The sequence below is a fragment of the Anabas testudineus genome, chromosome 15, assembly GCF_900324465.2.
Source record: "Anabas testudineus chromosome 15, fAnaTes1.2, whole genome shotgun sequence".
Lineage (NCBI taxonomy): Eukaryota > Metazoa > Chordata > Actinopteri > Anabantiformes > Anabantidae > Anabas > Anabas testudineus.
This window is the reverse complement of record NC_046624.1, coordinates 1812497-1827771: the sequence shown is the minus strand read 5'-3', so window position 1 is coordinate 1827771 and position 15275 is coordinate 1812497. Positions and strand designations below refer to the sequence as shown.

The 15275-nt window shown below is 40.1% G+C and overlaps 1 protein-coding gene across 1 annotated transcript in view; it reads left to right on the top strand.

Annotated features, from left to right (window-relative positions):
* Nucleotides 1-13528, top strand: part of fbxw4 (F-box and WD repeat domain containing 4) — a 42900-nt gene extending 29372 nt beyond the window's left edge. The window contains exons 7-10 of the mRNA XM_026356781.1: nt 6995-7135; nt 11607-11748; nt 12022-12197; nt 13272-13528. Of these exons, the coding sequence (XP_026212566.1) occupies nt 6995-7135; nt 11607-11748; nt 12022-12156 (418 nt within the window). The 3' untranslated portion in view covers nt 12157-12197; nt 13272-13528. The remainder of the gene's footprint in view (nt 1-6994; nt 7136-11606; nt 11749-12021; nt 12198-13271) is intronic.
* The last annotated feature ends 1747 nt before the right edge of the window (nt 13529-15275 follow it).

Genomic DNA, 15275 nt, shown 5'->3' with positions numbered 1-15275 from the left:
TTAGGACAGATATTAGAATTTAAAGTGTAATACACTAAAAGAGAACCTGATTATTACACCATTGCACTTCAGACAACTAAACTAACTAAACTGCACATCTGCCATCTAAAACTTAACTTTTCTTGCTTTCCTTGTTGCAAAGTCATTTTTTACATTATTATAGGAAGGCTATCATAAGAATCATAAGAGGAGCATCCAGTAGGGAGCCCTGAGGTGATGTCAACTTGGGACAAACCAAACTACTGACACAAAGTTGAAAGAATACTGTTGTCTAAAATAAATAAATATAGGAATTCTCTCCACTTGAACTGATTAGCCCCGCATCAGGATAATTAGGCCCAGGCTTATCTACACATTATGGTCCAGGAAAAACTATGTGGTGGTATTGGAATATTCGTCTATGGTTAAGAATGAAACATCCCTTATTTTTAATGAATATATCAAATGGATCTGTGTTAATGTGCCTTTTGGGAGAAATAATACCCTACATGCACTTGTAAACACCCCACATTGCCTCCCCATTCCAGTAATGTCTTTAGACACACACACTCTCACACACCACCGTCAGCCCCTACACACCAACCAGCATCAGTCTCAAGCCCTGTGCATTAGCGCAACCGCATGTCCCTTTGATTCAAGCTCCATCTGAGCCAAAACATCATAAACACGACTATTACACCACTATTACACCTGCAGCACCAAACAACAGCCAGATTACAAAAGAGAGACCGCAAGCTTTCAGGAAGGATTCCAACAGTCACTTCCTGTGTTTGTGGAAAATTGTCGTGGCACAAGGAGACATGTTCGCAGGTCAAAGGAGAGACAAGAGTCACTGTTTTGGCGTAATTAATACCTTATTGTCATAAATTATTTTTTACATGATGAATTTGAACATGACTGATTCTAAACCATGTATGTGTTTTACATCAGACATCCTGTCAGCTTAATGACAGATGGAGGAAAGTGCACAGTGTCTGAGATCTCTCACGTAAATTAGTGCTATATATTACCTTAACCTTAGGCCAAACCCACACACTAATATACACACTTTGACAGAATAGAATACATTACAAATGGATCAACTTTAGTGGCAAAGTATGCAAACTAGGGGTGTCCCACTCAAATAATTTTGCTCAAATCCTAATCCAAGTCTTTTAATGTTGATATTAAGTCCAATTTATAATGATAAAGACATACTTTATTGATCCCCTTGGAGAAATGTTGTTTGGACAGATGCAGTAGATGACAGCGCTATCGTGGGGTGTCAGCGTCATGTCCAATGACACCTCTACATGTAGCCAATAGTTACCAGGAGTCATATATATAATATATAATATATAGTATATAATATATAATATAGTCGACCCTCTACCAACTGATCTGCATGTCGCCCTTTGATACTATTGTAAAACTTTATTAAATTTGTTTATGGTAATCTAAAAGAACAGCTGACTCCTTTGTAGGCAGCACACCTTATTATTCAGTTGACTGAGGCATTGGATATCCTGGTTCAAAAAATTATTAACTTAAATAATTGACATGCTATAAATCAAATTAATATCATATCAGTCCTATAAAATATGCCCAGATTAGCACCAGTTCCGATCCATTATACAGTCTTGGGACATCTCTAAGGGTTATGATACAACAAGCCAATAGTGTGACTGTGTGTCCACACTGCTGGCACTAGTTGGTCCATAGCTGATTGAGGATGTTGAATCAGTAGCAGACACATAAGAGACACCACTGTAATTGGCTGTTCAACTTAGCAAATAACTGCAGGGAAACATTACTAACTGAAGGGAAATGGACTCCAGTACCTTTTACAACTTCTTATTAAACATATTCTGTGTTAGAATATCAAGAAATCATCTGTAGTGGGAGAGAGTGGTGTGATAGTAGTAAGCAAACGCTCCCAAGTGCTTCCTAGTTTGTATATCTATACCTACAGTATAGTCATAGGTCTTTTTTGTTTTCCATAAAAATGCAGACTACCGCCACCTGCTGGTAAAAAAGAATTATGCCCTAGTGCCATTTTTTGGTAGTGAGGCTAAATTTGCGAATGAACAAAGTGGTCTGAGCCTTTTGAAACTGACTTAATTTCACTCTCACCCATTCAAAGAGTTGGAATTCCCGTCACGAGTTTTTGATGACATAGGGTGATATGACTCTCAGTCTCAGTCGCCTCTAGTTCTTCGACGTGGCCTTGATGAGTCATGGCACTAATGCTAACACATGGAATTTGTAGTGTAATTCTCAAGGACAGTATATGTGTGAGTATATGTGTGGGGGTGCAGTGTATATTATAAATGCATAGTATGTATTTAAAAAACAGAATAATGGTAGCAACATAGCAACATAGTAAAAACAATATACATGTCCAACTCATTAAATGCCCCTCTATGAGAAATTCAAACTCATCGAAAACTCCACAAGTTCTGGGTTAACCTTGTTTTTATCAAATAAATACAATATTGTTCCAACAGATGGAATTGGATATTTTTTGAAGTTGTTCAGCCTAGATATTACACTATCTGATGGTCCTACATTTGTTCCATTTGTTTCTAGCTGCAGGTTAAAAACTCATAACAATTGGGGGGTGTCATAAAGCCCAAGCTCCCATTGACCTCTTGTCTTTCATTTTATTTTCATTTAACTTTTTATCTTTTTCCCACTGTTGAAATTATTGCTGTGTCTTTTTTCTTTTCTTTTTTTCTTTCTTTTTTTATTCATGTCGGGGGCACAAAAGGTCTTATGATCAGCCATATAGAGGAGATCCCACACAAGTGGCACCATCGGAGCAGCACCCCAACTTTTCACACTGTCTTTGCTCATGGCTAAACACAGAAGAGGGTAAAAAAGCATCAAAGAGAAAGGACCCTGGCCATCTCTCCTACTCCCAAGATTCCCCTCTGTTCCTTCAGAAAAGGAGCCCTCCTTCTTTTACAATCAAATGGCCAGGCACAGATTCCTGACATTCCTGACACTGAAAGGAGCCGGGTTAAATGTCTGCGTCGACTGGGACATTCTGTTATACAAATTGCAGCCGTATTGTCTTTGCAGTGCGCGCGTGTATGTGACATTTTGAAGTTGGTCATTGTTGGTGAGTCCCAGCAGCCAGCACCCCTCCTCTCCACCATGTCTGCCAGGAAGACTGACATTCCTGCTGCAGCAAGCTCAGAGGTGCAGGCTAAATTGGGTAGATGTGCAGCAGGTTGCGTGGCTCCCCTCTGTTTGTTTTAGTCAGTAAAAACCTCAGCAGGGCTCCTTTTCTCTACCTGTCTGATGGCTTTTGACGAGAGGGCTGTTTCCCAGTGCGTCCCCAGGCTCCTGTTTGGAGCTCAGACTTAAGAGCCTCCAACCACTTCTGCCACAAAAACACACACACACACACTCTGCTTTTCTTTAGCTGTCCCCACACTGAAGGATAATGCCCTTAGCCCTAGCTTCTTCTGTTTTCTTTTTTTCTGTTTTTTTTTTTTTCAACATTGTTAATTCATTAATGATTCCTTTGACAAGATGTCAGTGTGTGTGCATGTGTGTGTGTGTGTGTGTGTGTGTGTGTGTGTGTGTGTGTGTGTGTGTGTGTGTGTGTGTGTGTGTGTGTGTGTGTGTGGCCCCTAAAGCCAAACTGACTCCTGCAGTGAGACCAGACAGGTTTGAATCAGGACTTAGACCCTGTGTGTCACACAGCCTGTGGCCCCTTCATAACAATCACTAAGTCTGTGCCCCCTAGGGCCACCAGTCTACCCATCTCACAAAGTAGCTGCCACACTGCAGTTCAAACCTCTCCGTTCTCAAGCAAATTGATTTTGCTCACAAATCCATGATTCTATCTGAATCTTTGTCATTTGAATGGCAGTTTCTACATGATCGTCTTGAAGAGGGTTACTGTATATCCCTGATCCTGTTGCAGTTGAGTTAAGTTGTTTCATTAAATAGTATCATGCTTTGATATCTCTAAAAATGTTTTCATCTCTGTGGTATCTGACTTTTTTAGCTGACCGATCCGTTATGATAGATTATAATTATAATTTAGTGAATTTATGGTGATAGGTCATCAAGGTTGTTGATGTAGGAACACGTAAACATTGCTACATCAAATTAAGACAGATTAAGAAATGGTCAGAGCAGTCAGACAATTTGACACTTTTGGGACAAACCAGAACTTTTTTCAGATTATCGAAACCACAAACTGAAGGAGAAAGAACCTAATATGTTTCTTACTGTATAATCCCCCGCTGAGCAAGAAAGCTCTTCACACATCTACAATAATTCTGGCTGTCCTCAATACCACTTTTTGGGATTCAGAGCATCTGTAGTAATAGTCAGTGAATATTTGCAGCCTTGAGAAATTGGGAGGGATAGTAGGAATATATAAATTTTGGTGAATTTGAATAGTTTTTGACTTATCATGAACACTGTGGGTCTGAACAGCAGTTTGAGTGGTGCTCCAGGTCATTCACACAGTTCTCCTCACCTCTGTCAGCTATACTGCCCATGTGATGTCTTTTGCAGGTTGACTGTGTCCCATGAGACCTTTTCTTGTCTGCCAGTGACCTTTGAACCTCCCTCTTATCCAAATGTTACCTCACCCTCACCAGCATGTCATGGCAACAAACCATCCTCAGAAATGCTCTAAGACTTGCAATATACCGTACTCAGCAGGGGCAGATCTACAGGGGGTGCAAGGGACCTAGATCAGCATATGCTGCTCCAAAATCTGTGTTTGTCAGCATTAATGGTGCCGTTACTCGTGCCATGTCCACTAATACACCCCATACTAACATGGGGGTGGCTATTGTACTGTGCTGTTTTAAAGCTGGAAGGTCTCTGTCCCTATTAGCCCAGAGAATGCAGTGTCTATGATTTCAACAAGTGGGTATCTTCCAAAGTCAAAGTCATTTTAAAAGGATTAAAAAGGAAATTAAGAACCATAACGAACTACATAACATAATCCACATGGAGTATACGATTCCTGTGTTTCCTCTGATTAGCATGAATCACTCTGAATCACTTTACACAGTATCTGACACAAGCCATCTTCCAGCTTTACAGCCTGAGTTGGTGTGCTTGCCCGGGTGCATTATGAACCGTTTGAGGACACACTGTGTCATGGCTATGACTCAGCCTCTCAGCTATGTTTTAGAGCCTCCTGTTTGACACCTTTCCCTCGGGCATCCCTGAGGCCACACTCAGGTATTTAACACGGTGAACCCAGACAAGCAATAGAAAGGACGGTCAGATCAGAACATCGTGCCGCAACTCCCTAGCACATACAGTCATTTTGACAGATTATATGCTTATGCCTCCATCCTGTAATCACATGTGCCCCATAAAAGCCAGTGACCTACCAATTTGAGAATCCCTTCTGTTTTGCGCTGTGTACCAGCTCATCGCACAGTACTATTACTGACTTTATGATGCCTGTGCAGATGTCAGGCCCATTTTATGAAAGCCTTTATTTTATTTTTCTCTCACATTTCAGTGTTTATAACAGTTTTTGACCTTGTTTTATTAGAACAGCTTTAGAATGTAATCATCTTGTTTAAAGCTAGGGTTATGAATTGATCTCTTTTCTGTTAGAGCGCTGTGATGGAGACATCATTATTTAGTTATGAATGAACAGGCTTGTATCCCTTTGACTTGAATGAGTTTCTTTTTGTGTGGCATGTGTTAAGCTGCTTGGTTTTAGTGGTAAGGGGAAAATGAGGGGTCACTGCCCCACACAGACACAAACTCAGCCTCATCACAGACTCCCCATTGGTTCAGGCTTAGTCATGAGACCCTGGCAATGAGAAAGCTCTCACCCAATAAGGCATCCTGTGGGGAAAGCCCTGGTCCAATAAGAAGGCACCCTGGGGTAAGGCTGGGGGATTACCAGCCTCAGCCTGTAGCTTGAGCTCCAGGGCAAGGGAGGGGGGGGGCACGAGTCGAAGTGCGGGGCTGCTCTGTCGCCAAGGCCAGTGGCCTCCTTTAAATGGTTGCTACGGGGCAGGTATCAAACGTGCAAGAGTCACACACAGTCACAGTCATGGAGGGTATTAAATGGCAACAAAGAGACAGTTATTCTGCAATAATGCACCCTGCTGAGTGCAAGTTATTCTTCAATAATCAAGAGGTGAGGAGCAAGCGGGACAGAGCTGTGATCACAAGAGCATGGTGCTGCATTGAGCTGGACTCACACACACACACAGAGGTTGCCCACATCTGCCCAAATAAACCTGATTTATCACATAGACACAATTTATATTTGTCCCGAGTCCCACACTGAGAGCCATCTTCACTGTTTCAGAATGAGTGACAGTAAATACATATCTGTAGAAAAAAATTAAGTAAATAAAAAAACAATCATGAGAATAATGAGAATAATAATAATAATAATGATAATGATAATAATAATAATAAATAAAATAAAAATAATATCAATAATAATAATAATAATGATAATAATAAAAAATAATAACAATAATAATGATAATAGATCATCAGACAGCCAGTATGTTACAGCAAATGGCTTTTGTCTCAATGAAGGAAGATGGGTCAGAATGGTTAACTTAACTGTGTGTTAAGTTAACTTAAGGTTAATCAAGCAAGCATCAAGTCATTTTTTTCTGCAAACACTCACCATCATCACTAACCCAGATTTCTTTGTGCCCAATCCCAACCAAAGTGCTTTGTTTGCATTCTTCTTGTCCAGCATTGACTGTTTAAGGTTAAAATACACGTTGCCCCTGCTGCCATTTTGATGCCACTATAAGAGACAGCTGCTCTTAAAACATATGGGTCATATGAGAGGGTAACATACATGGTTGATTGAGGACCTGTTGTTAAATAATTAAATAAGAATAATTGAGCAGCATCAAAAACCTTCAGAGAGCTTTAGACTTATCATACTACATTTGGGATGATGTGATATGTGAAAAGACTAATTTCACATGATCATTTGTGCTTTCTTTTCACATTCTTCTCCCGACTCTCTCTCCTCCAACAGGTTGGAGTGCTTGTGCAGTCTGGGATCAGAGTTTCGCCGTGGGGCCGGTGTGTTGGACATAGTGTTTGAGTCTCCATTCCAGCTCTTCACCTGCGGTTATGACACCTTCATTCGTCTGTGGGACCTTCGACTCAGCCCACGGTATGCCACCATGTCTCTCTGTTCAGCTTAAAAGCTTCAGTCAGTACTCCTTAGGATTTTACTATATCTCTTGAGTACATTCTAAGTATATGCAGCAATGAAACTATTTTTAACCAGTGGTGGTCCTAATAAGCTTTCAGGTTCAGCATATGTGAGTGAATGTAGGCTCTATTGGTTCAATAGTGACCCCTACAGTGCCTTAGACCTTTACCATAACAAGCTTGAGAATAAAGCTCTGGCTACGTTTGAGATTATCATCCTCTAGATTTTCTCTGGTTCACTGGTTTAAATTTGTGCTTGTGATTAATGAAAGGTACAAGGTGATCAAATGTCATTTACATGATACAATGCAGTGTCCTTTTGTCATTTAAGAGTGAAAGAAACATGAAACTTGATTTGCAAAAGATAGTTGACTAGTAATTCTTAAATCTGGTCTATAGTGTGGTGTAGACCCTCCAACACATTCAAACATTTGCACTTGCTGGGATTAATTAACCAGATTGAATAGTTTCATTAAATTTCTGCTCTAATACTAGTATTTTAATTACTTATGTTTTTAATCTGTCCCAAACCCATAGAGCAGGATTGGATCTAAAGGGGGTAAAGGGAGCCAGCTGCTCTCCCTATTGTAGGGTATGTCCCCCAGCGACTTCCCTCCCACACATGTTCTCTCCATGTCTGCGTGGGTTCTCTCTGGGTTTCCTCCCACCTCCAAAGACATGCATGTTAGGTTAATTGGTTAACCTAAACTGCCCATAGGTGTGACTGTGAGTGTCTGTCTCTGTATGTCTTGCGTGCTATGGACTGGCAACCTGTCCAGGGTGTACCCCACCTCTCACCTGATGACAGCTGGGATAGGCTCTAGTTCTCCTGTGCCCCTTAAGTTGCTTAAGGTTAAGAAAATGGATGGATGGATGTATTCTGGAATGTAGTAAATAACGCTGCAATCACAAAAAAATTAGATATTGTGCTGCATGATTGGAAAAGAAAAACATTGTCGGAGAATGTTACTGTGTTGTTATGTTGTGACTTGCCATTTACTTGAATTAACAGATACTGTATGTAAATTATAACCATATTCTCACCATTACGAAAAACAATTTCTGATAAAACTTGTGGAGCTTGTATCCGTGCAGTGTTATGAGCTGCCTTTAAAAGGATCATAAAAAATGCCTGGTGTTTTTTTCCAGCAGTGTGAGCACAAACACCTAAAAAGCAGCCCTTTCTGGTGTCCGTATCAATGCAGCAGCCCTCACTTGAGTATAGGCCAGCAGGGTCACTAATGTGATTGGAGAGAGCAGCATTTATTTTGGACAGCAGGGGTTAGAGGGGTTTCAGTCTGTATTTCAGGGGAATCAGTCAACTAAGACAAATCAGATGTGATTGGCAGATCACTCTAGGGACTTTGAAAGGAGCTGGGTTGGGGCTAAGGTTGGCAGAGGGGGGTCCCTCTTTAGATATCAATAATTCATGCGGTCAAACCTACCGGCCTCAAAAGGCAACCAGGGTCATCAAGGAGGTTCAGGTTGTCTGAAAGCAGGGCTTCCTGTACCATCAACCAAGACTGTGGTAGACGAAAAACAAAGAATTCTGTTCACTCGCATGGTACTTAGATCTAATACATAATCAGTTTGACTGTGAACTCTAGCTGTCATCTCTTCCAAATGGACAATAAGAGTAAGTGAAACTCCACTGTAAAAGTTTTTAAAGATAAAATAACATGAATGTCCATCCTGCAAACTGAATTAAACGGAATAATTATCATTCCTGTTCAGTCCTCACAAGGTTACTTCAACCTGGTTGCCCTGATATAAAGCCGATGGGATTTTTCTGTTGGTTTTTTGATTATTGCACACAATAAGCTAATGATATGTACAAATTGTGTACAGCAAGATAACCTTCATTTAGTCCGCTTACTTACTAGCCAATCGTTAGCAGGCGCCTTGTTGTAAAACATGTAAAAGCTTAAAAATGACGTGTGCTATTTACTGACTTTTTGTCATAGAATAAAACATCAAGATCTCTCTTATTGTTGGCATCAAGTGAAACACTCCAAAAACCCACTGAGATGTGGACAAAGTAACCAGAAGTGCTAAAATGCTAACTCATTTCTGGTTTTAATGACTTGCTATTACTATGGCCCAATTAAAATGGGGGTTTGATAATAATAGTAATAATAATAACAATAATAATTAATATATAATAATAATAGTGGAAAAAGTATGTGAACCATTGGACTTAATTACTGGTTGACACCCCCCTTGGCAGTAGTAACCTCAACCAGGTGCTTCCTGTAGCTGTGGATTCAGGAGGAATTTTAGCCCATTCTTCCTGCAGAACTGCTTTCGCTTCGTCATATTCTTTGAAAGTCTCATGTGTGACTCTCTTTCAGTCGCTCAACAGCATCTCTGTTGGGTTGAGGTCTGGGGTCGGACGGGGCCACTCCAAAAGTTGGATTTAGTTTTTCTGAAGCCATTCTGTTGTGTGTTTTGGGTCATTGTTCTGCTGCATCACCCAACTTCTACAGAGTTTCAATTTTTTGATATACTTGGGAATTCATCTTCTCTGCAAGCTGGCCCGGACCTGATGCATTAAAGCAGGCCCAAATCATGAAATTTACTCCACCATACTTTATGATAGGGATGATGTTTTCATGATGATATGCTGTGCCCTTTATACACCAGATGTAGTGCTGTATGCTTTTTCCAGATACTTCAATATAGTTTAGTATAGTGTACAGTACAGTATCGTAGAGGTGGCTATGGCTTAATAGGTAGAGCAGTTGTCTGCCAGTCATAGGATTCAATAATCAGTGGTTTGATTCCGGTTGTGCTCTTTGGGTCAATTTTGACTGGCCGCCCACTTCTTGGTAGAGTAGCCACAGTCCCAAAGTGTCTCCATTTGGGGATTGTTTGCCTAACTGTAGGCTAGTGAACCCTTTTCAGCTTTTTGCCTCCTCTAAAAGCCTCTTTCAGTAAGACACACTTTGAAACAAAATTTTCCTAACTTATGCTAATGCCTATGCCAATTAGATTTTTATGGTCATTATTGGGTTCACATACTTTTACCCCCTCATACAGTGAGGTTATTATGGTTGTTCTTAAGAAAGACTTAAAAGATCAGAAATGTTTTGTGTTAGTACCACAGTCACATTGTATTTGTTAATACTCTTGCCTTAGAAGAAGTTAATACTTTTGAGTTAGAAGAAGATCAGATCAGATGCAGAAAACCATTAAATTCACATACTTTTTCTTGCCACTATAGAGCTTCAATGACAGTGGGACACTAGATATGTTTGTTTTATATTGCCTTATTGTAATTGTGTCAGAAAATGTCCTTATTAATATTATAAATCATAAATTGGTGAACTATATATTAGGGTCTTGTCTTTGTACTGTTTTATCTTAACATTCAGGGTGCAGCAACGATGGCTAATGCAGCACTGACAGTTGAATATGTTTCCTTTGTAATAAGTCATCATCTGAAGGCTGAAAAACAATATGAATTGCACCAATACTGGCAAGATTTTTGTTTACAAGAAAATCCTATACCATAGGTAATGAGGTAATAACTGTGTGTGTGTCATCGAGAAAGAGAGCTCCTCCAGACATCTCTGCTGCCCCGCTGTCTGCCCCTGGTGTCTCTCCATCACTTATTGATGAGACAGCTCTAATGGTGGATCGATGTCTATTGACAGAAAATACTCATGCCCAAAAATATTTCACCCCTCTTCCTCTCTCTTGGCCACAGCCACCACCCTGCCTCCTGCTACATGCACACAAACACACACCAGATTTACGTGTTTTCACGTTTTATGTTATTACCTATGGTATAGGTTTTACAAAGATCATTTAAAAACTGTATTTGGCTCTCAGTGCCAAGACAGCAGCAAAAAAAACATGGAAAACAAGGAATATGGCATGTATGGGATTCAAGATGGCATTAGAACACAATTGTGTTTATTAAACTAGACTGCACCTTTCCAGAGCCATGCAACAGTGCTTGACCACTGGGGTTATCACAGACCAGAGGCTCGTTTTATCAGCCTTGAAGTCACCTTCAGTCCGTTGTGTCATCTGCCCATATGGCATCTTCTGGAGAGGTTTTTAAATTCTATATCAGCCACTGTATTGTTGTTGATGTTTTTCCATTGTAGATGATCTGGAGGAATTCTGGTGGGGCAGGTCGACCACAACCTCAGTAGTATGAACCAGATTAGAAAAACAGTTTTGAGTAGCTTCACTCTGCAAAAATGTATCTGAAAAACTGTAAGAAGAAAACAGTAAAACCCCCAGCACAGAACGATGCCTGTGCAGTTTATTCCAGGGGAAACGTCTTTGATATAGTTCTTATGGATGCCTTCGATTCATTCTGGAAATGAACATTCAACTTACAAGATTATCTGATCGTGCAAAGTACAACCAATACAGTTCATCTAAGCATGTGTAAACTTATCTGTGTTTGGCCACAGGAAGTGTGTGATGGAGTGGGAGGAGCCTCACGACAGTGCTCTGTACTGCATACAGACAGATGGAAATCACATGATAGCCAGCGGCTCCTCGTACTATGGCGTTGTACGACTCTGGGACAAACGGCAGACTGAATGCCTGCAGGTATGTACCGCATACATGTATCTGCTTTTCCAAAATTAAAATATCTCTTTGCTTCTAATTGAAAAACTCAGAGTGGAGCAGTTTTATTGTTTAGATGATGTCATCAGGAGGGAGCAGCATAGCAACCTATGTAGAACAATCAACCAGAAAGAATTCAGACTTAAAAACTCCTTCAGCTTAAGCCATTTGGTGAAGTGTCTTTTATATTATTCATTCATATGTACTCCTAACCCTAACTAATGCTGTAGTCATGTGACTTTATCTATTGTGCAGTTCTTCCAGCTGAGCTCAGACCAAGTGAGCAGCCCAGTGTATTGTCTGAGGTTCAGCAGCTCTCACCTGTACGCAGCCTTGGCCACTGCCCTGCACTCACTGGACTTCAGACTGAACCCCGTCTATGTCAGATGATACACACACACCCACACACACTGTTTAAATGTATCAGTCTAATAATAATAATAATAATAATAAATGTATTTATAGAGCACTTTTCTAAACATATGTTACAAAGTGCTTCACAAGACAGACAAGAAACACATGTAGCCCAACAAGATCAACTTGAGCAAGCACTAGGCAAACAGTGGAGAGGAAAAACTCCCCCTGGGGGAAGAAACCTCCAGCAGAACCAGGCTCAAGTTAAACGGCCATCTGCCTCGACCGGTTGGGGAGCAGGAAACAGCTATACAAACAAAACAATAATACAAACAACTACCACATCGGTCCTTGGGGAGACCAGTTCCAACGTAAAGACATTGTAATCTAATGGAGAGTCTTCCCAAGGACAGATTTGTTTTAGCTTACAGAAGATCGCAAAAGGCTCGCCGGTAGAGGTATGTTTTAAGGAGAGTTTTAAAAGATGTTACTGAGTCAGCTGATCTTATATCCTCGGGTAAGCTGTTCCAGAGTTTAGGGGCTCTAACTGAAAAGGCTCTGTCACCTCTAGTAGTCATTCTGACATTGGGGACATACAGAAGATTTCTACCAGAGGATCTCAGGCTACGTGCAGGCTCATAAGGCTTTAAAAGCTGGGATAAATAGCTGGGGGAAAGGCCATGCAGAGCTTTAAAAGTTATTAATAAAATCTTAAAATCAATCCTAAAAAATACTGGCAGCCAGTGTAAGGAAGCTAATACAGGAGTGATGTGATCATATTTTCTTTTTCTAGTTAAGAGTCTTGCAGCTGAATTCTGAACAATCTGGAGCCGATTAATAGATTTCTGGCTGAGACATGTGAACAGACTGTTGCAATAGTCAAGGCGTGAGGAAATAAATGCGTGTAAGATTACTTCAGTGTCATGAAAAGAAAGAATTGAACGTATTTTGGAGATATTTCTAAGATGATAAAAACATGCCTGGACAAGCTTTTTGACATGATGCTCGAAGTTAAGTTTACTATCAAACCAAACACCAAGACTTTTTGCAGTGGGCTTAGAATTAGCTAAGAGAGAATCTGTGCAGGGCAGAATGTGTCTGGCTACACGCTGTGGACTGATAACAACTATTTCTGTTTTGTCAGAATTCAAATAAATCTGTCTATTTTCACAATAAATGTTTTCACATTTTGAAGCAAACTGTTTGTTTATACAGATGTTACACATAACAAAAGAAACACCATAGTGTGATTTGCACCAAAGAAGAAAAGGAAATGATTTAAAACTTATGTCGATGAGACTTACCCTTTCTACCAATCACAGAAGACCAATTGTTACTGCTTATTTTATTGTAATTTCATAGTGACGAATAGCTGAAGGACTGAGCAGAGCGTTGCAGATCAAAATGGATTGAATTCCCAACAGTAACATATTGATTTATTAGCTTGAGTATAAAAAAATCATATTCTTGGTTATATGTTCGCTATAAGTATTTTTAGAATGGTTCTGAAAGAGTTATTATTATTATTATTATTATTATTATTATTATTATTATTATTATTATTATTATTATTATTATTATTATATAGAATAAGAAAGAAAATCCTGAGGAAAGCATTTAGTGTTTTTTTAAACAAACAGTGATGCAGCTACCCAGAACATGACATGTCCTGGCATTCTATAGGCTATTAAATAAATTAACAATTACAATTCAAATTAAGCACAAACATTCCAGCTGTCACATTTATGCTGCTGCTTCACTAGCGTAGCAAGAGTAACTAGAGTTAGCAGTCCACAATCGAAATAATCCAAAACAAAGCTTTCTATTTATGTTTTTTACAGATATGAATGTTGTTTTTCAATTAAATGAATGAGTTTTCATCTGGGATGATGGGGGCTGAGAGAAAGTGTAACATAAACCAAAATAATGAAAGCCAAGTGGTCAGAACTCATTTGTTGGACTGAGAGGCATGCCAGATCCTGCAGGTAAAGGCGTAATCCATTAGCTTAAGGCACCGTGACAAATTCTCAACATATAAAAATCATGTGCACGAACTGTGCAGAGCCCTGTGAATAAGTCCCAGTGAGAAAACACAGCTTGGCCTTTCTTCCACAACACTTTTGGAGTGACTGCCGGGATCCAGCCAGAGCCTTTGAAGGGATTAGGGCACATTAGCCTTTTGACAAACCCATCTCATCACTGTGGAAACACACTGTTTGGGTTTACATACATTTGACCCTTATACCTGAGATCACACACTGGAGGGGATATGAGCGTTTGACCCACCAAATCCACACCGTACAATGTGAGGATCCCCTTGACAGACAGAGATCAGATCTATGTGATCACACCTGTGCATCATCAAACCACACATACAGTGCACCTGGTGTTTTACACAGCACAGCTGGAGGTCATGTCTTGTTAGTGCATGTGTCTGTGTTTAGAGCTATGCCTGGGAATAAGAAAATGGAAATACGCATATTAATGTCAGAGGTAAGTGAATGCACAATGCCACATATTTAGAAATGGTCAGGCTCACATTGTGATCATATCTCAGGTGTAAATGCAGTCCACCCATCAAGTTTAAAGGTCAACTAAAGGCAAATCGTCCACTACAGTATGAATGACAAAAATTTTCTTTTGTTTGTGGGGTGTTTTTCTAGTATGGGCCTTGTCATCCATCTCCCCTGACCAGCAGATATTTGAGTGCTACACCCTTCTATTTATTTGTTTCTTGTAGTCATATTAAACCTAAAGTCTGAACTACCTGACTGAACCTAAACATGATTTGTAAATTTCTGCCAAATCCTCAGGTACCTACAAGTCCAGTCAGCTTCAGAGTGGGTATCAACCCTGTAGTACACATCACCAGTCCTATCCTAAGGATTTATTGGAACATTGTGTGGCTAACACATAATACAAACCTTGTGTATATCTCTACACACGTCTTAGGGTGTCTGCTGTAGTCGGGGCCCTCCTTGCTGGTCATTAATGGCATATATTAGATCATATCCCATCCATTAACTAATATGCCAGGGCTTCATAAGAGGAATGGCCAGGGTGCGTACACACATTGCACACCCATGCAGGAGATGTGACCCCCAGGGACTCCTTGCCAGTTGAATTAATAATAGTTTCTGCGATGGGGGGCAGTC